This window comes from Gopherus flavomarginatus, chromosome 3 (genome assembly GCF_025201925.1).
Source record: "Gopherus flavomarginatus isolate rGopFla2 chromosome 3, rGopFla2.mat.asm, whole genome shotgun sequence".
NCBI classification, from domain to species: Eukaryota; Metazoa; Chordata; order Testudines; family Testudinidae; genus Gopherus; species Gopherus flavomarginatus.
Window position 1 is genome coordinate 200,391,089 of NC_066619.1, and position 20,866 is coordinate 200,411,954.

General features: G+C 37.3%; 1 protein-coding gene across 5 annotated transcripts in view; it reads right to left on the bottom strand.

Moving 5' to 3' along the window:
• The window catches only part of LRBA (LPS responsive beige-like anchor protein), a 590,754-nt gene that overhangs the window by 24,344 nt on the left and 545,544 nt on the right, over nt 1-20,866 (bottom strand). For all 5 annotated transcript variants that reach the window (XM_050946210.1, XM_050946208.1, XM_050946209.1 and 2 more), the window contains 3 exons: nt 19,587-19,649; nt 16,322-16,477; nt 10,018-10,185 (listed from right to left, as the gene is read on the bottom strand). In XM_050946210.1, the coding sequence (XP_050802167.1) occupies nt 10,018-10,185; nt 16,322-16,477; nt 19,587-19,649 (387 nt within the window). The remainder of the gene's footprint in view (nt 1-10,017; nt 10,186-16,321; nt 16,478-19,586; nt 19,650-20,866) is intronic.

Consider the following 20,866-nt stretch of genomic DNA (forward strand, 5'->3'; position numbering starts at 1 on the left):
CAATGAATGATCAGGCCTTAAAAGAAACAGTTGTGTTTCTTCTTTTAAAAAGCAAACAGTATTTTTCCACAAATTTAGTCTTCCAGCTAAGTGGAGCTCCTAATGTATATAATTCTGACTATACAAAGTGTTCTTGTGTGTACCATAGTGAATTTACATCCTGCAATTCCTGTGTTACGGAAATTAATTCCAGAAACGCTTTGAAATGTTTCCTAGCTGAGCCTAAAGTATAGTACTTACCAAACACTTTTTTTATAGCACTAAAGTCTGGTTTTGAAGATACTCAAAGTATCAATTCTAGACCATAAATCATTACTTCTTCTGTTTTACTCTACTCTCATATCTACGTGGTACAGCCTTAGAATTTAATATAGTCATTTTTCTCAGTAATCAAACAATTTAAATAAATGTGATATATTAGTACCAGTACATTAGTACAACACCATGCATATGGTGCACATTAAGGTTGTATTCATTTACCATATGAATACAATTCCTTTTACCACCAATCTATTATTAGTTACAAGTTGTAAATATAGCATTGTTTTGCCTGGAACCTGAAGGCCTGCATTACATCATGGAGCACTAAACATCCTGATCAGTCTGGAGAATTTCACGTATATAATTTATTGACACCTGAAGCTGGATACTGCCAACATACCAGCATCAAAAACCTTCTCTCTAAATTTTTCCCTTCAGGAAAAAGACAATGCCTTTGTTTGTGTTTGTATAGTGCCTAAAACATTACAGGTACCAAAATATACCACCACCAATTTGATTCAAGAAGAAAACATGAATCTCTAATAGCCAGTTGGAAATAATTATATTACAGATGCAGTACTTAATACTGGAGGACATATTTTTAGTCTACAAAATTTAAAAAAGAACCTGCTGCATTTGAAAATGATTTCTGAAACAGCGACTATTAGGATTGCAGGTTCTTTAGAGACTCCGTAGAGAGACTAATACTTTATTGGCATTATATAAACACAAAATTATAAAATTTAGTATTTATAAAATATTATAGGTTTGAATGGAGTTACTAGACATACAACATCACAAGGTTCTTTCATCTATTATGTCTTGTCTTTATGACAAAGTTATTTGGGGCAGAGGCTGTCATTTACTGTGTTTATATAGTGCTTAGAACAGGGCCCTAATCGAAGTTAGACCTCCATGCACGACATTTTAAAATCACCCTCAATACCCCTGCACCCTTACAGCAGTATAATCTAGGGTCCCATTCTGGAGGTCAGATACATGCAGGCTGTGCCTCTGCAAAACCCCACCAACTTCAATGGTGCTTTGGAGAAGTGTGTGTGTGTGGCGGGGGGTGGGGTCTACCCCTGCAGTTCTAATAGGCCTATGATCAAGGCCTGTTTCTTAAACTTCCATGGGATTGGGGGTGACCTAGGAATGCAGGAACAGACTCTAAATGTCAGATAGAAATTTAAGTGGTTACTGTCCCTTAAATATATTATTTTGTAGTTACTTTTATGTACCCTGTTGCACTTTCTTTTCTGTGAAACACACACTCCTGAGCATGAATTCCAAATACAGAAAAAATTATTATTGAACTTGCTAACATTCTAGTAAAAAAGAAGAAAATATTCCATTTTTCTTACAATTACAATTAAAACACTACCAACATACTCCGGTATCAGGTTGTACAACATTACATGCAGTTTGTGCCTTCTTATTAGAATGAGACAAATTATATTACAAATAAAATCCACGAGTTTCACAGCAAATTTGTCGAAGTGTGTGTGTGTGTGTGTGTGTGTGTGTGTGTATTTAATATTTTAAGCAGTAGTATTTTGTGGAGGATCAGTCCCTACATCATTTTCACATCAGTCCCAGCAGATGGCAGTGCAGAATGCTTGGTTATATACAGTAAAAGGCTACTTTGCCCAGCCATTTTTGAGAGACAAAGAGTATTTACTAATGGCTGCATTGAAACAGTGCTAAAATAATACTGGTTGGGTTTTTTAAAAGAAATAATACAAATCATTCCGTGTGTGTCAAAGTAAATTTATGTACTTTTATAAAATACATGGGATTGCATATATCAAATATATAAAGGTACACAGACACTGTTTTTAATTCTCAACATGGTACTCTACTTCTCTCACAGCAACACTAGGTTTTCTTAACAGAAGGAACATAGCGTAAGTCCTCCTTGGAGATATCAACTACAATCATTCTAAACTAATTTAAAATATTTGGAGATATTATAATTTTCTACATGGGCACATATTAATAAAATCAATAGCAGGTTTTGCATTACTGATGTGGTTGATGATTTATGGGTGCCTAGATACCACAGTGACTGACACTAAACATACCATGGATAACATGAGTTGACAGACTAAAAAAATTCATAGTACACAATGACTTTTTAGTAAAGAGAAACAGTGTAGCTACATTATAAAATAGTTTTTAAAGAGCCCTGTTCTTACAATTATAGCTACAATTCCAAAATAAATATTTATGTTGCAAAAAGACTTTTAAAATTGGATATATTTTTTATAATGGCCATAGTTCTCAAAACTGCAGAGACTTAAGTGCATGCTTAATTTTACACACGGTGAGCAGTTCCACTGACTTCAAATTATAGAAATATGATTTGCCTTAAATCAAGAAATATACAGTGTATAAAATTATGCATGGGTGTAAGTCTTTGCAGGATTGGGGCCTATGAGATTAGGGTGTCCGACTGCAAATAAATGATCTACAATGCTATATTTTAATCAAAAGCAGGGTATTAATGTGATATTTCTGGATTTTAATCATCAGCAAAACCAGCCATACCTAAATTTTTTAAATTATTTGAATGAAACATTTAATCAGTTTTAATTTCCAGACTGAAGAGTACTTATAATAGTAGTGACAGAAAATTTTTGTACCTTGCTAAGCACAATAATTAATATAATAAAAAGTACACAGTAAGATACAAAACTTTAGACAGGATGGCCTTTCCGTGTTTAAAATTGTTTAAAAATGTAAATCTGAATAGGAGACCATATGATGCTTGTGCACATTAGCTGCAGTTGTACTGTTCACATAAACTCTTGGTTAAATCCATTTGTCTGGTTTAAATATTAAACCTCCAACGTTATAGCCTGCAATATTGCTACAACAACCAGTCACAATGAAAAAGAGCTTGAGTTTATTTCTCTAATGTGCCTCAGAAAACTGTAGTTTTAAAAGGGCACTACGTTACGATACAAAACTATTCACTGAATGCATTGCTGTGTATTGATGATCTTCACAATATATTTGTGATACATACAGAGTAACCTTTTCAAATTTTACGTTATAACATTAAAAGAGGTAATGTAGTTTGCTTTATTCACATATGTGTAGAAGACTGATCCAATAATTCATAGGATACAAAATGTTAGTTTAGTGGCAGCAATATAGCTACCAACTTTATATATTTCATTACTATTGGATGTTTCTGTGAGCAAACCTTTAATTTTATTAAAGCAAATCAAATTTCCAAAGTAGACATGCTTTCATGTCTTTTACAATAGGAAAGCTTCAAAATAATTGTAAATATATCCACAGGAAATTTGAAAGCAACAGCAGAAGGTTCTCTCCATCTACAAGAGGGCTGCAAAGGATGACAGAAAAGCCCTCTGTTGAGAGTTCAACAATACAAACTTTTTTTATAAGCACATTAAATAAATAAGGCAATAAAATTCACACTCTATACCTAACTGAAACATATGGAACCTCAGACAGAATACTTATAATGCAGAAATTACAACTGTTCAAGGCACAGAGGGTGAAATTCACTTCACTACCTTAATTGGCCTCTGTGTGAGTTAAGAATATGGTGGATGGAAGAATTGTAAAGGTAACAGGCAATCCCTCAATCTAAGACTGGGTGTGGGCTGTAACCAACCTCTCCCAACACCATGGCTGCTGCCACTCCAGTGTACAAGTTGGAGCAGTATTTGGTGTAATCTTTGCACACCATTTGTAAATGAATCCTGTCATCCCTTTTGTTGATGCACTTCAACTGTCACACTCTGCGCTAATGTGCACAGAAACCCCACCCCCATCCTCCCCTTTCTGCAGTTCACCAGCATCTTTGCAACATCACTACATCCAGTGCCACTCCACACAGCCTCAAGACCAGGCTAAAGTGGTGTAGAAGGCCTTAGGCTGGCCCTGTATGTCAGAATGAATTTCACCCATATGAGGTGTAATTTTTAAAAACACCTGCATAGCTATTTACTATTAGCAGCTTGTGTAAAAACAACAACAACAAAAAAAACAAAACGAGAGCCCTGACTGCAATGGCTATATGGTATCAACATCACCACTGGCCTTTTTCCAAAAAGTTTAAACGATGTTCACAAATGTTTTCTTGTTTTTAGATAAGAGTCTCTAAATACATTGAAAGCTAACCTCACATAAGTAAATAACTTGTCTTTTCCTCCCCTTAACTTTGCCGCAAGCGACAGTTGTTTCTGTCACACATCTACTAGTTACTCAAGAGAATGTGATAAGTCTCAGGACTTTCCTAAAAGATGCAATAGTTACTTCAGATCTGTTTCCACTATTAGTCATTTTTAGTGCTTGCTGGAAATTTTTCCATTAGAAGATGCCAATTCATCAAAAGCAAGACAGCTAGCAGAAGCATGTCAATTTTGACAAAATTTCATTTAAAAAATAGCCTGACACACAGCACTTGTACAAATGACTTCTAATTTTCAAATATCTTATTTTAGATTATAAAAATATTTCTATTTAAAAAATGTCAAAATCAGAATGAAACATTTTTTATTTTATTGTAATGAAATGTTCTGATTGACTTGGGAAATTTTTAAATTTCTTTAAATTTGCCAGACTTGCCAGAAATATTTTTTTAAAATGTTTTCATTCCATTTAGAGCAGAAAAAAAAAGTGAACTTGCAGAATTTCCCATGAAACAGAAAATCCAATTCCCATCCAACTCATTTTTATTTTTATTTTTTTGCTGTTTATTAACTAGTCAGCAAGAAAGGCTAATTTATTAAATTTTTATTGAATTACCTACAAATAAAGAGGCTGAATGAACTGCAGCCCTCTGTATATTGTTACTTGTAGTCTTTTCCCAATGACTTAAGTTGTTGACAATTGTCTATGCTCTTTTCCTATAGTACTGCATTCATAATGTAGGAGTATAATACATTTCATCAGTGATTAGTTCAAGTTAAGTTTTATACAGTAACCTTTTTCAGCACTAACATAGGGAATATGACAGCTAGGCAAAATTTTGCATTAAAAACCTAAGTAAATACAGTTTCAGACTAACATCCATCCATCTTCACCAATGTCTCTCAAATTGCTGTATATTCCCACATATAACAACTTTAGTACAAGAAAGAAAGAAAGAAAGAAAGATAGTTGATGATTCAGCCAAAACAAGCAGACACAGGAACAGGACTTAACATAACATTTAAAAAAGAAAATATATAAATAAGTTTAAATAATATTTATTTTGGTAACACATTTCTTCTGTAAAACAAAAAGATGAAGAATTTTCCCATACCGTAGATTTATGGCTGAGCAGTTACTGATGGAAAATTATTCTTTATAAATATTTTGATATAAATAATCAAATGGAACATTTATTTATTAACTATGCCACAAGCATAATGGCTTGTCACCTTGGGTTAAGTACTATTTTAAAACATTAACAAAGGCAGCCAGAGCTCAATGCTTCCTGAAGTAATGAAACAAAATCTTAGGTGAAATGTCACTGGTGGAGGGCTGATGTAGTTGCTATCTGGTGGGAATGTGTGAAGGAAGAATTAAGTCATATTGGTCCACTGAGAGGCAGTTAGAGGAGGAGTAGGTTAGTGGGGAGGAAGGGAAGCAGTGCTGCTGTTTCAGATGATTGTTGTTGCAACTTTTAATACTATGGTGTGTAAAGGGGGCCCCTTGAGTGCCCTTTGGTGTGTAGCTGTTATTAAGATTGAATTCACAATAAATAAATACATTTACATTTTAAAAACTAGAAAAATGCCAACGATAAAAAATGTAAAATTATATGATGGATGTATTGTCAAAATCATACATCAATTTATATTATTAAAAACTACTTTGTGGTAACAGATCAGAAGCTTTCAATACAAAAGACCAAGGAATAACAGATGAAACGATTAATATGTATAGCACCAATCCTGCATGTGACTATGTGGGTGGAACCCACTAACTTCAGTGGTGCTCCATAACCATGCAGGTGTTTGTCTGTGCAGAGTCACTTACAGGATCAGTGTCTATAAATCTCTGACACAAAAAAATAGACAGTCATATACTTGTTGCTCTTTTCTTTCAGTGACCAGGCTGGAGTTCTCACATTTCTGATAGAATCAGAACTGGACACAAACACGTCTTTTGAGTTTCCCTTACAGATGGTTTTGACTAGACACGGAAGTCAATAAAGTTACACCTACAATGAATTTAGACCACTATATTGTAAGCTTGTTGGTGCTATCTTTTCATTGTATAAGGCCTAGCAACAAGGGGCTCCAATTGCTGATAGGGCTTCCAGGCACAACTACAATATAAATATTAAGAAATAACCATTAACAAGTCTAAATAGAAATTATTGTTGTTGGAAATCACCACTCGGCCAACCTCCAAAAAGACGGGACGATTTTATCGTGAAAAGACATGGCTGCACATGGAGACGGAAGGCCAGGATACAAGAAGAACGGAAGACGAGTTGTGATCAGCGCAATCTATATGAAGGCTGAAGGACCAATCAATCGAGGTGTCAAACAGAAATATCTAGCAGCTATTATGCCCACCTATCAGGGAAAGGAAGAGACACCATGAGATGGTTCTTGATAAAGTGGATAGCAATGTGATGGGAACCCTCTCCTTCCTTACGCAGCTGGTTGGGAGAGGTGAAATTGAGGAAACCTTCCCCACCACCAGAATTAATTAAGGCTGATCCTCTGACTTTCCTGTTGGCCCACACTCATTTGGTTTAGATATGCATCAGGGCTGCTTGCTCCGGTCATCCCTGGATGGGCATTTGAGCCACAAGGTCTTGTACAGAACAAGGCATTTTTCATCTACATCCATCTCACTGGAAGCAAGGATGGATTGGAATTTTCTGATAATTTCTTCCTTTTTTGCCTTCAAGCAATTACAATTTGAAATGGATACACTTTTTGTTGTTTTCATGTTTCAGTATACATCCGTAATTACATCTTTAAGGGATATTTAGTCTTAATTCTATCTTAACAGATGTGGAGCGTGTTGTTTCAGCTGCACAAACTTTTTTCCTGAAATATGATTTAGGTTTTTTCATTTTTAAGAGGCCACATGAAAGTTTAAATCAATTCTGGCTACATCAGTGGAATAGATACCACAATGATGAGCACAGCATAAATGTCTATATACACAGTTTTTAACTTCATTCTTTGCAACATTTGACAGCACTATAGTAGACATCTTTTTCAAATGTTATTTGCATAGGGTCAAATTCTGCCCTCAGTTACATCCGTGTAATCTCTATTGAATGAAACAGGCGATTCTCAGGTGTAACACTGGGTAGCACTGTAGCAAGATATAGATTAGTTTTATTCTATACCTGCCTGCCATGTAGTACATTTTATAGTTAATTTGATCTGGGGGGGGTGCCAAGTGTCTCCCTATTCCTCACCCATCTGGCCCTTTTAAACATAGCTGGGATGGAGAAGAGACAAGCACTAATCTCACAGAGTAATATAGGAGTGTCTGAGAATTTTGGGGAATCGTCGAATCCTGCTCAGAGAATCCTGCTTAGCCCCTTATTGGAAATCAGCTCTGAGAATTGATTTGTGACTAAGGTCAAGGGTAAGCAGAGGCCTTATGCCCTAAATAGGAGATGGATCCTCAGGAGCTTATTGTAATTTACAAGAAACACCTCAGGTGAGTAAACACACTTCCAGTTTACCTGCAGACCTTGTAAATGCTCAGTCCTAAAATTAACTATTTTCTGAGATTAGGAGGTTTGTGAACACTAAAAGGAATAGGTCATGAAGATTGCTATCTACATCAGCTTCTCTTCTAAGTTTCTAAACACTGAGCCTTTAAATGCATGAAGTCCATCAGTTTACTGGAGTAGCATGTAAACGTTACAAATCCTGGAATAAGGAACTCTGAGAATGTACTTAACATTAAAAGAGATATCTAATGGATTTACAAAATCCAAGGACATAGACTGGCCGTTAGAGGTGCTAAGTCCCACTGTAGTAAGTGGTTTGTAATTATCAGAATGGAGCCTACAGCCTGAAGATCTTGAAAACACTGTAGGCAAGACCTGTGTGCATTGAAGCAAAGTAATTAGCATAGAGTTCATAAATTCCACAGGATGGGGTTGCAGATCTGTAAAGAATGGGCTGCACTTGTTGATCCTGTAAACATAGAAGTCAACTCTTGCAAATCTTGAATGCTTCAAAGCAGTAAATTACTAAAGTGTTTTCTGAAGAGGACTGTTTTGCTTCCTAGAATTTAAAGTTCTACCTGATGGGCCTGTAAAACTTTTAAGTTCCTTGAACAAGACTATTTGGGGTTTCCTAAATTTATAAGTACTGCAAGAACAGTGCAGTGTTTGCCGTTTCCCTGACCATCAGATTGTAATCTATGCATATTGTGCCCACAAAGATTCTGTCCTCCTTCAACCAAAGCTATTTATTTTAAGGAACTTATAAAACTATGCTGGGTGCATCCATGAAGCTTTTCTGTTCCTTGAATCAACCTATTTAAAATACGTTGGTAGCCTATTCATGCTATGCCTGCAGATTTTGTAATCTACCTGGGCCACAATCTAAGCAGTTTGTGGACTTTATGAACTTATTTCACAAACACTCAGATACATCACTGAGCTCTCAGAAAGTCAAATACTGAGAGTAAATAATTCCAAAATCAACCAATCTTAGAGGGGAAAAAATAGTTCTAGATTTGTTAGTTGAACCACAAATCTTGCAAATAACTGAAAAAAGACATGTGATTCTTATTTAATTATACTTCAGATTGATGATTTAGAACCAATTGTGTATTGTTTCCATGCAGGGCTGGCTCTAGCAATTTCGCCGCCCCAAGCACGCAGCCACGCCTGCGGCAGGTCCACCGGAGCTGCCTGCCGCCCTCCCAGCACCCAGCAGAGCGCCCCCCGCAGCGTGCCGCCCCAAGCACGTGCTTGGCACGCTGTGGCCTAGAGCCGGCCCTGTTTCCATTTGAACAAGTATAAATCATACTAGATAGAAAAAAGTCTTTTTTTTTGACACCTAATAATTAAAAATTTGTGGCCTGCTTTGTGCAGGGGGTCAGACTAGATGATCACATTGGTCCCTTCTGACCCTAGAATCTATGAGAAAAAAAACAAACAAACCAATCAAACAAACAAAAAAAAAAAACCACCTGGGTGTCTTAAGCCTATTATCTTTTGAGGACCCCAAGTAATTATCATTATTATTATTTTGCACAAGTCATTGTGTATCAGATTCTGACATCCTTACCCCCACTAACTAGTAGCTAACTCCATGAGTATTTTGATTGGAAGGTAAGATACTACTCAGTGGGAGTAAAGGTGTCTGAATCTACACATGTATGCGTATTTTTGAACTTATTATACAAGAACTTATAAAGAACAATCTTCACTGAACAGGTAATGTTAAAGTGTTTATTTAAAAAAAAATAACATTTCAAAACTGAATGTCCAGTTGATCTATTTTAAAAAAATAATTCTCTGCAGATCTAACAGTAAAGCCTGCAAAATATCAAGTCAAAAGGATGAGAGGCAAAATTGTACTTGTAATGTTAAGTATCTCACAAACTAATTGTAAGGAGCCAGTATTGTGGCTCCACAATATATTTATGTGGTCAAAGCAAGCATTGTTTAAACTTCCATATAAATACTAAAAACTTTGTACTTTGATTTTAGTTTTACGAAAAGCACTGAGTACTTCTGTAATGACTGTTATCTCATGTCACATGCAGTTTACGCATAATATAGGTTTTACTTACCACTTGAGTTATCACCAATGCTATTGGTTTTGCCATTCCAGTACCAGAGCAACAGTGTTGCATCACGTGATCCAGAGAGAATGTAACAATTTCCTCCAATGTAGGATTCAGAGCGGGCAAGACAGGTGACAACATCCCAGTGCCCAAACACTACTTGTATTAGTTTACCTGAAACATATAAATCTAAGTTTAAAACATCCTCTTAATAATTTTTTGTAGACTTTACTAAACATATTACAATATGTGTTAGTGGTACTTTCATGAGCAATGTTCATAAAAGAAAGTCTAGATACAAAACTTCAATTGCTGTTGGTTGTGAAAGACAAATTCATGTGTCAATTTTTTATATCCTGATGGGATGGAAACTATTTAAGAATGCAGCAGTCTGTATAAGGCATAGAGTGAATAAGAATCGAATATTTGTATCTTACTCTAAATCCTGCCAAGCCAGTATGTTTCATTATTCTATATATTTAAACTCATGTTGCAGTCATGAGTTTAAATATACAGAATAAAGAAACACAATAACATAAATGTGCAATGATGAAATTTATTTTAATGCAGTTTACTGGTGAAGATAGCAGTTAAAAATGTATATCTGATGACAGTGCATAGAGGCTCCAGAACAGTTAGGACATAGGGAATTGAGAATGTGACATGGAAAATAAAACAATCAGCTCTTTGAGCATTTATTTAATTACAAAACATGCATACAATTCAGAAAATCTGTATAAAATTGAACTTCTGCTTTAGTTCCTCCATCACATTTAATATACTAGCCAACCATTTCTACCAGCTTTCTTACCTTTGAGAAGACTTGCAATGCCCATAAAAGCTCAAAAGACATACCTGACAAGCAAAGTTTCTGTCTGTTGTGTAAGTATTCAAGCCATCAATAGATATGTAAAAATGAACATGAAAGGAAAACCTAGATAAACTCAACTTTACTTAGACAGTGAAAAATGTGCAATTAATGGATCTTTATGTCGCAGCCCTAAGGGCTCTGTTCTAACATGGTGTCTGTATGGCCAATTGTCGGTCATCTAAAGATCACACTTGTACCGTGTGCAACACCATGGTGCTGTGTGCAATCTTAAGGTGCGGGTGTGCAACATTAAAGTGCTGTGTGCAGTTTCCCGCTCTTTTTGCCTGGTCACCTAGGGGTCAGGCTAGTGCTGTGTCCATAACACCAGCGTGCGTGAGCAAAGGGATCCAATCTGACCAATCGTAGTTCAGTTCAAACGGTCAGACTAGGGTTGTGTGCAAAATATTGCTAGTGTGCTGGGTGCAGCTTCTAGTAGCTTCTAGTGTGCCATGTGCAGATTCTACCTACGTAGAGGGCGCCAGCTCGGAGCCTGGAAGGTGAAGGAGCTAGGGATCAATCAGATTTTGACAAGTGTAAAAGAGCCTTTGAATAAAACCATGCCTCGTGCCAAAATCTGCAGGAGTATCCACATACTGACTGAAGGACCTGATCAACCCTTCAGCCAGGGGTCTCCTCCGGATATAGCCGGCTCGGGACATGACATTTATTTTTCAAAGTTATCTTCCACGGATTATGGATTCGGTATGCTTCTGGTGTCTGTACTGCTGGTCAGCTGCGCCTGGAATACGGTACTTGCTTTCTAATTTTCTGTGAATACTCTGTGCTTTGCTTAGTCTCTTCTGCAGAACTGTATATTGTTGTTATTCGGTATAAAGTGTGTGTATATAGCATATGAAAAGTTGAATTGTTGTATTAATAGCTATTGTTGGTGTATTTTATAATATTTGGTTAATGTGCGCACAGTTCGTTTAATTTGGTGTATTTACCTTGATTTTTAAAGAGCAGATAATTTTGAATTATTTGGTTCCTTGTTAAGGAATGTATATAGATTGCTTCTCCTCCCCAGCCCAAGTTGTGATTTTCTCCCTGTTAATAAATGGCCACGTGGTGTTTTGAAGTTTCAATTCGTCTGGTTTTAATTTTCCTCTCTCAATTAAAAAATTCACCGAACCCGCATTAGGGATGGACACTTTAAAAATATGAATATGCTTATTACTTTTTAACCTTAACTTAACAGCCACATTTTCATAAGTGTGCGTATGTGTATGTTCATGTGGGTTGGGTTTGTATGTGTGAGCGAACACTGATAAGGCCAACTACAATGGCCCTCTGAAGACCTCCACATAGAGGGAGGGAGATTGGGTAAGAGAAAAAGCTCCTTAAAGTGAGGGTGTACGCACCAGCATCCACCTTGCTGGGGCTACTGGAACCTGTTAATAGCAGACCATATAGAGATGGGATATATTTAATACCCTCATCAATGATAATGTAGAAAAACTAATGATCAAGCAGAAACTGGATATTAATTAAACTTACAAATGATGATAAATTGGGAGTTAAAAAAACAAAACTATCCTGAAACATAGTATATCAATACAAGGAGAAATGTGGGAAGCTGCAACACTGAATTGACCTAGGGATGATAGTAGGGGGAGACATGACTTTGTACCATGATAAAGTGTTGGGGAGGGGAGGGGAGAGGATAAGAAAGAGAGAGAGTGTACAGTTTAGGACTGCATAAATAAAAGATTAAGTCATGCAGGTGGAAGATAACAGTTCATAGTTCTTACCTATACTGTTTCTGCTGTGACTGCACCTGGATTATTGCATTCAGTTTTGCACAAAAAAATTAAAACAAAAATAATGACACACTAGAGAGAGAGAGAGTTCAGAAAAAAGGGCTGGAAGGACAGATTTATAATAAAAAATTTAAGGTAGGAAGCAATAACTACAGTGGAGAAAACCTAACAAAAAAATCAGAAGGGTGCAAACACCTGTGAGGGAGGGATATATATATAAACACCTTGGGATATATCAGGGGTCGGCAACCTCTGGCACACGGCTTTCCAGGGTAAGCACCCTGGCGGGTTGGGCCTGTTTGTTTACCTGCCCCATTGGCAGGTTCGGCGGACTACGGCTCCCACTGGTTGCAGTTCGCCGTTCCAGGCCAATGGGGGTGCCGGGAAGTGGCGCGGGTGAGGGATGTGCTGGCCACAGCTTCCCGCCACCCCATTGGCCTTGGATAGTGAACCATGGCCAGTGGGAGCTGCAGTCCGCCAAACCTGACGACGTGGCAGGTAAACAAACTGGCTCGGCCCGCCAGGGTACTTACCCTGGTGAGCCACGTGCCAGAGGTTGCCGACCCCTGGGATATATATATAGTGTGGTATATAGGGGTGAGGTAATGGGATGAAATTAAGAAAAGGAAAATTTAAGCTATCAAAAAATTGCCAGCAAGATGCATTTGGCTCGAAAAATCTCCCATGGACTGTGGTGGGAGGAAACCCTGTCAACTTGAGACTTTTAAAACTACTGTAGAATAGACAAAGCACTAGAAAGTTTACTTTCTATAGGAAACAATCTTGTTTTAAGAAGGAAAAACTCTGATCTAATACATCTTTCTATCTCTAACATGTATGATTCCATCAAGGAGGCAAAGTTATACAATGGATATATGAATGGGGAATTGATGTTTATAATGAAAAATTATTTCTTCATGAGGTTGAAAAGTGACTGAATGTGATAGTGGGACATAATACTGTTGCAGGCTCACAGCAGGTTATACTTTTTATCCAAGCAGCAAAAATTTTCCTATAACGTGGTGACTCCAGTCCATATTATGTTTTATTATACCATTTAAAACTGTCTTTTGGTTCTAAATGTGCTGCGACATCAGAAGTTACCCATGTGCTGAGGGTTCTTCACTAGGTTCGCAGGTCAGGTATTTGTCTCAGCCAAATTGCTGGATAGTCAATCATTTTAGCCAGCAAAAGCTATTGATCTGCAGAGCTTGGAAGGCAGCAGTGAAAAACTTTCAGAGCATACAACTTTATCTCAGGCAATATATTTAATCTCATAGAATAGACAGCTTTTCCTGAACCTTCTATTTATTTATCAATTATTTGTTTTAAATTTTGTTGTGATTAAATTATACCATCTATTTTCCAGTTATATCCCCTCAGTAATTCAACTACGTGGGGTGATTTATATTTTGAAACAATAAGTTTATTCTTAAAGAGCTATGAGTTTAATAGATTCCGCCCCCCCCACCCCGATAGTCTATGTTTTTAGTTTCTGTTATAGAAAACAAACATTCTTCAAGACTTACTTGTTTGACAGTTGCTCTTATGTTTGCACTGCCCTACAAGTTTTACTACATTATTGTCATGGGGTTAAGCTTCACTCAATATAACTGAACCATCAAAACAGAAATTCGCTGCTTCTTTTTATCTTTGTTAAATTACTTACTGAATCTCATGAGTTCAACTTTTTTTTTATTTCCCTTAATACCAATCCTCCTCTCCACACAGCAATTTCAAATATTACCATATGCACTAGGATATCCTTTTTTTGACAGAACAAATTTTCTAGTTAATGTTTTATTTGACAGCTGTGCTACAAATAAAAAAATTCAGACTCAAGCCTCAGCACTACTGCATCTAAAAGACTGTCTGAAAATAATTCCCACCACTGGAGGAAAGTTTTATTGTGCCTCCGCTGTACTAGCTGTAACCAGAAAGCATGATTTATGTTAAAAGTATTTCCTGTTACAAAACCCCCTGAAATCTAATAAGAAAAAGGTTCTTTTTTTGTTTAAGTGCTAAAATATAATTGAATTCAACACTTGTGATAGCTTGCCATTATACATTACTGATCACATCTTTTTCCCTTGCTGCTCCGCCAAGCTCAGAAAAGGTATTAGATGCTATACTTTGGTTTTAATATTTAAAAAAACCCTGTAACTGAATTTATTTAAATTAAACTACAGCCAGATTTTGTTTGTGTGCTGGACATTAACACATTGAAGAAATACAGATAAAAGCTTTCTGGTGTTTTACAACTTTCTTGGCAAGCATAAGTAATTTGCTTTTAATCATATCAGAATCAGTTATGTCAGAATTAAGTTAACTAGTAATCTCTGATTATGACTTAAATACAGTTGCAACGACTTAATCAACAAGCCATTTGGAAATAAATTCTCAAAATAATATTAGTTTCTCATCATGACACTGAAGTCAGCTAGACTTAAAAGTAAACGTGCTCACTTTTCAAAAAAGGAAAAAATTAAGAACACATTAGTCAATATATTTTGAATGTAAGGCAAGAAATTGTGTGGAATATTTACCATACCTAGTTATTTTCTCTAAAGATCTCTTTAAAACCATGTTTCTGACTTTCATTAAACTTAGAGAACGTTTAAAAACATAGGACTGAACTGTTAAACTGAAGGTTCTCTGTAAAGGATTGACGTCAACCAACATACAGTAAACGTCTCATTTACACTAGTAGTCGTATATTAAATTGCATAATGACAAATGCTCCACCTCCAAAGTATGCTGGGGGTCCAGTCCAACTGTTGTTTTATAAAATATTTTGGTTTGGTAAGTGTGAAACACATTATTAACAAATCTATTTAAGTAACGATGAAGAACATATAGGATAATAACCTGCTGGAAGGGTTGATGTCCCAGTTATATTAACCTCAACTGGGGCATTAATCCAAAGGAAGTACCCTTCAATGAGATTGCTATTCCTATTATAAGGCAATGAATGGGAAGAAAAACATACATATTTTTTCTGTACCTCTATGATTCTTACCCTCCATGATTGTCTTCAACATAGCAAGACGTGGATGTAACTGTCAGTTTGCAGGGATCACACATTTCCACAGAACTGAGGTCCTGCATATTGGCCAATTTACATTGTGTGAGAGGATTTATTCTTCATTCTTTTTAATGGGTCAATTTCTATCCTTGTATTGCACCTTTTGAGACCCTCAGAATTTTTCAAACAACTTCACTCTGTTACTGCACTTATACACTTAGGTATTATTTCAAATGGGCTCTGCTGTGTTTCTTAAAATATTTTTCTCAATTATATAAAAAGCAGAACAGAATTTCATTCAGGTAAGCACTCAAGAAACAATTGATTCCCCTAGTATGCAAAGCTTTAAACAAACTCAGTAGATTGGTTTTCTTGTGAACCTGTAGAATTAAGCTCAGTGTGTCCCGTAGGTGTTCAGAAACAAATGAATATGCACAAAGCAATAGTCAGCTACTTCTGCTCCTGATAGCATTCTATGCAGAATGGAGTGGGAGGAATTTAATAATAATTCCTGCCATTCTTTGAAGAAGAAATATAATCTCATTCCCCTCAAATATGTTTCAGGATAATAGCGAATGGAAAACAGTACCATGTTTCCCACCTCAAACACATCCGTACTTTCTAGGTTTTTCCATTGGTTAAGATTCCACTAACCTGTATCAGTAGAATAGACCCGGAAACTCTTGTCCCAAAAGCCACAAACCAGGATATAACGATTGTCAGAGGTGATAACAAAACACTGGGAGTGGACCTGAATGCTTTGGTCTAACAGGTCAGTGATTTGTCTCCTGTGCATACTTGTATTGCTGGCTAAAGAGAAGAATGTGCAAGAAGAGAGATGGAGCATCATTGTTAGCATCTATGTTTGTTGAATTCTAACACCTTTGCAAATTGATATGCATGTATCTAAACTAATTTTATTGCTGCCCCTCCCCGACCTCACTCCATCTCATTTTGTTACCCACACTCCTTGCATCTTGTTTGATATCTAATTGTACAAGGTCAGAAGACAGCAAGGTAATCATCTAGTCCAACCTCCTGTACAACATTGGCCACAGAATTGCCCCCAAAATAATTCCTAGAGCACCTCTTTAGAAAAACCACCCAATCTTGATTTAAAAATTCCAGCTTCTCATCCTGTCTGTGTCTCTCTCCCACCCTGACCTCCTACTGCCCTTTCCCTCATGTACATTCCCATCCACACAGGACCCCAGTCCCAGTTTCTCTCCATAGGATCTTTGTCCAAACTCAGTGCTCCCACCCCCCAACGCCACATCCCAATCTACTCCATCTCCTGCATCCACCTGCAAGTCTGGCTCTTGCTCCCTCTGCATTTCAATTGGCGGCTTCCTCCTTCATATTGCATGAAACCAGCAGGGCAGCTACTGAAAGCACAGGAAAGACAGGCTCCCTGTTCTCAGTTCAGGTGCCTGAACCTAGCTTCGGCTTGGCCTGCAGCAGCCCAAAGCTGCGAATGCAGGGAAAATCCTGCATACTACATCTAGTGCTGAAGCTCACTGCAGACAGATTTTGGGGTGGGAGGATTTAGCTGCTAAAATCTAAGGCAGCTCTACTGAGCATGTACAATCTGTGATTTTTCAAAGGCTTATAACTTGGCCAAATTTGGGCAGATATTCATGTGGATAGCAAATGGCACATTGATGGCAAAAAGGCCACCCCCTTGCCAAATTTCCAGCTCCTGTTCCAAAGCATTAAGTAATAGAGCTTTTCAAAGGAAAGCTCATTAGAATTTTTTAACCCGGGCAAAATAATGTATTTTTCACTAGCCTCCTCATTGGAAACGGCTGACCTGTTTTGGCTGAAGTCATCTTAAAATAATTCAACTTTAGACAGGCACCTGGGACAGAAAGTTTCAGCCCAAGTGATTAAAGTTGTAAATTATAATCCACTACTACAAGTCCTGCCAAAAGTGAAGTATAAGAGATTATACATTGGAGTATAGGACACTGCAGGTATTACAAATTCACAAGTCTGAGGATTTGTAGAAGATCCATTTGAGAAGACACAAAGCATGGTTTTGTAGTTTAGGCACAAAACAGATTCAGGAGATCTGGGTTCATTTCTGCCACAGACTACAGCAAGTCATTTAAAGGCTCCCATTGACTTCACAAGGATTTGGATCAGGCTTTTAATCTCTTTGTGCCTTGGCTCCCCATCTGTAAAATGATGATAACACTTCCTAACCTTTGAGGTCCTGTATGCTCTTATTGCAGGGGTCAGCAACCTCTGGCACGCGGCTCGCCAGGATAAGCACCCTGGTGGGCCAGGCCAGTTTGTTTATGTGCCGCGTTGGTAGGTTCAGCCAATTGCAGCTCCCACTGCGGTTTGCCATCCCAGGGCAATGGGGGAGGCTGAAAGTGGCGTGGGCAAGGGATGTGCTGGCCACAGCTTCCTTCCTCCCCCGTTGGCCTTGGACAGTGAACCGTGGCCAGTAGGAGCCCGCCAGGGTGCTTACCTTGAAAAGACACGTGCCAGAGGTTGCCGACCCCTGCTCTTATTGTATGCAATTCAGAGCAGGGACTGTTGCTTAATGTTTGTTTGGACAGTACCTAACACAATGGGGCCTTGATCTCAGCTGGATCCACTAAGTAATAACAAACCAACCTCTAGAAATGCTCTGTGAAGACCACTATATTACTTTGAGAAACAATGGCATTTATAAATAAATAAATATAAATGTATAAATAAAAACTAGGTGATGGTCAACGTGTACTTCCTGTGAACCATTTACTGTGCATATTAATTTTTAAAAGTAGTTAACTATTTGATAGACAAATCATACTCTACCATGCACATGATAGTGGAGAGTCAGGGAAAAAAATAATTTAAAAATAAGCAAATAGTGTTGGTTTTTAAATGCAGTTATAATTGGTCAGTTCATGTTTTCATTCAATAAACTATCAGCCTGAAATTGTCAGTTTAAAAAACAGAAAAATTATGAGGCTAAAAGAAAGAAAAAGAAAAAATTATTTATTTATTAGCCTCTCAAATTAAAAATGAGGGAATATTTCTTTTCAAATTTGTTTTGTTTTTAAAGTGCCTCCAAGGCAGAATCATCATGTGTCAAGTTACAAATCATGCTGAATTAGAGCCAAATTTTAATTCTCCCACCCAAAAATAAGGGTTTATAGTATAAACAACTGAACCAACTATGCTAATATGAAAAGCACCACTATAATAAACCACTCATTTATTATAAAGATTCATTCAAATGAAAGTGAGATTCTTTTCTCTCCCCTTAAAAACACGGACACACACACTTAACAAGTGATGGTGATCCAAAAGACTGTAATGCCCTAGAAAAATGAATACTAATATCTTAACACTAAAACTGGCGGAGCAATAGATTTCAACTTTGGAACCGCTTTGCAATTACGCATTAATCCCCTCAGCGTGAACAGCAGGTCTATGAAGAAAGGATTGATCTCCTTTAATGATGAAACCCTGGCACCACAGTTTTATTTTTCACAACACAGTGCTGTTAAGAACCCCACTGGTATTATGAAAATTTCCTCGGCAAAGGAGCTCCATCACATTACCAGTGCACCAATTCATCATAACGTGCCTCGCTCCTGCTCATCAACAAGTCTGAGTGATGAAAAGATCCAATATTATCCTGACAGTACTTCATGCACATTCTCAATCACACATTATTACAGCATCCATATTAATTTTCACTGACACACGTCCTAGGCCTGTTCAAATTAGGCAAACCAACGAGGGGGAGTTGATGAAATACCAGCATAGCCACAGCTCATTGCATTCCAATTTGCATGCAAATGGTTTATCAGGAAAATTCCATTCCCAGCAACCAGCAAGTGAAAAACAACCGTAATCTACACTTCAGGGCCACCATACAGAGCTTAATGAATCGCAAAAAGAGAAGAAAGTGACAGACCTATGAGAGGATCGATTTCCACTGGCAGCTGGTATGGCTGGTCCTGTACAGCACCTTGATGAGCTGAAATTCAGGAAGGAAGATTTTAAAAGTCAGCATTATTTTCATATGTTGAGCCACATAAAAATGATAAATCAAACCCTATATGCAACTGTTTAACCATTCAAGTTTCTTTCTTGACTGAATAAAAAAAATTCTAGACGCTTTCATGGGCTGCTTATTAAACATTTATTTTAGATTAGTGCTATCCTGAATGTGTGCCTTCATCAACGGCTCAGATCCTGAGCCATAAGCGATAGCAGATGCTTTACTGGCAACCTCTCATGTCGCAACAAAACAAAATTAAGTGGTAAAGAGCACTGAAAACAAAATGTGACAACCATCTGCCGACTGTAGCAAATACTATTTTCCCCCCTTTTCAAAGGGCTGCTTTGAACAGCAAAGCATAATGGATCTTTCAGAAAATTTCAGTTTGTGATGGAGACAGAAATCTCCAAGTGACACAATATTTAATGTTTCAGCTATCATTGAAAAACACTTATTTGTAAGTTTTAATAAAACTAAATAAATAATTCTGCAGACCAATATTTTGTCTAAATGTACAAGCACCTGGCATGTCTACTGGATTTTACTTCAACATTAGTTTTCCACAGCTCAGTTAAAACCCCCCCAAACCCTCTTGGAAGTAGAAGCTAATATAATAGATAAATCATAGGTGCAACATCTCTCATTTCTCCAATTACCTCACAAAGCATACTTTTATTATAAAACTTAATATCATCAGATTGATTTCATAGTTAAATGCAACTCAACAGCAGTGCTGCAATGAAACATTAATATTTTATGAAACAGTGCCAGTTCCAGCCCTGTATAGACGTGCTTTGTTGGACACTGATGTCATAAACTGGTTGATAAAGCCAACAGATTGGTTGAGTGAGGCAGGTGTGGGATTTTAAATAGTAGTCAGTGACAAGTGATTACTTGCCAACTAAACACTCTTTGTCATGACAACTCATAGTGCAAGCATTCCCTGTGGATAGTGCTATGATCACAGTGGGAGATATGGAATAGTTGTAGTACTGGCCTCCTACACCTATGCAAAACCCAATCTTACTGCTGAATTTGAAGGTTACGACAGCCAAGGCTAACTTCAGCTCCTTCCCATTCCAGGAAGACACATCCAGCTCCCTCAAATGTGGCATTCCATGACAGCCTGGCAGTAGTGGTCAGTCTACTAGCTCTCAAAAGAGTTTTTGAAGTGTAGAGTTTTCTCCGGCTCT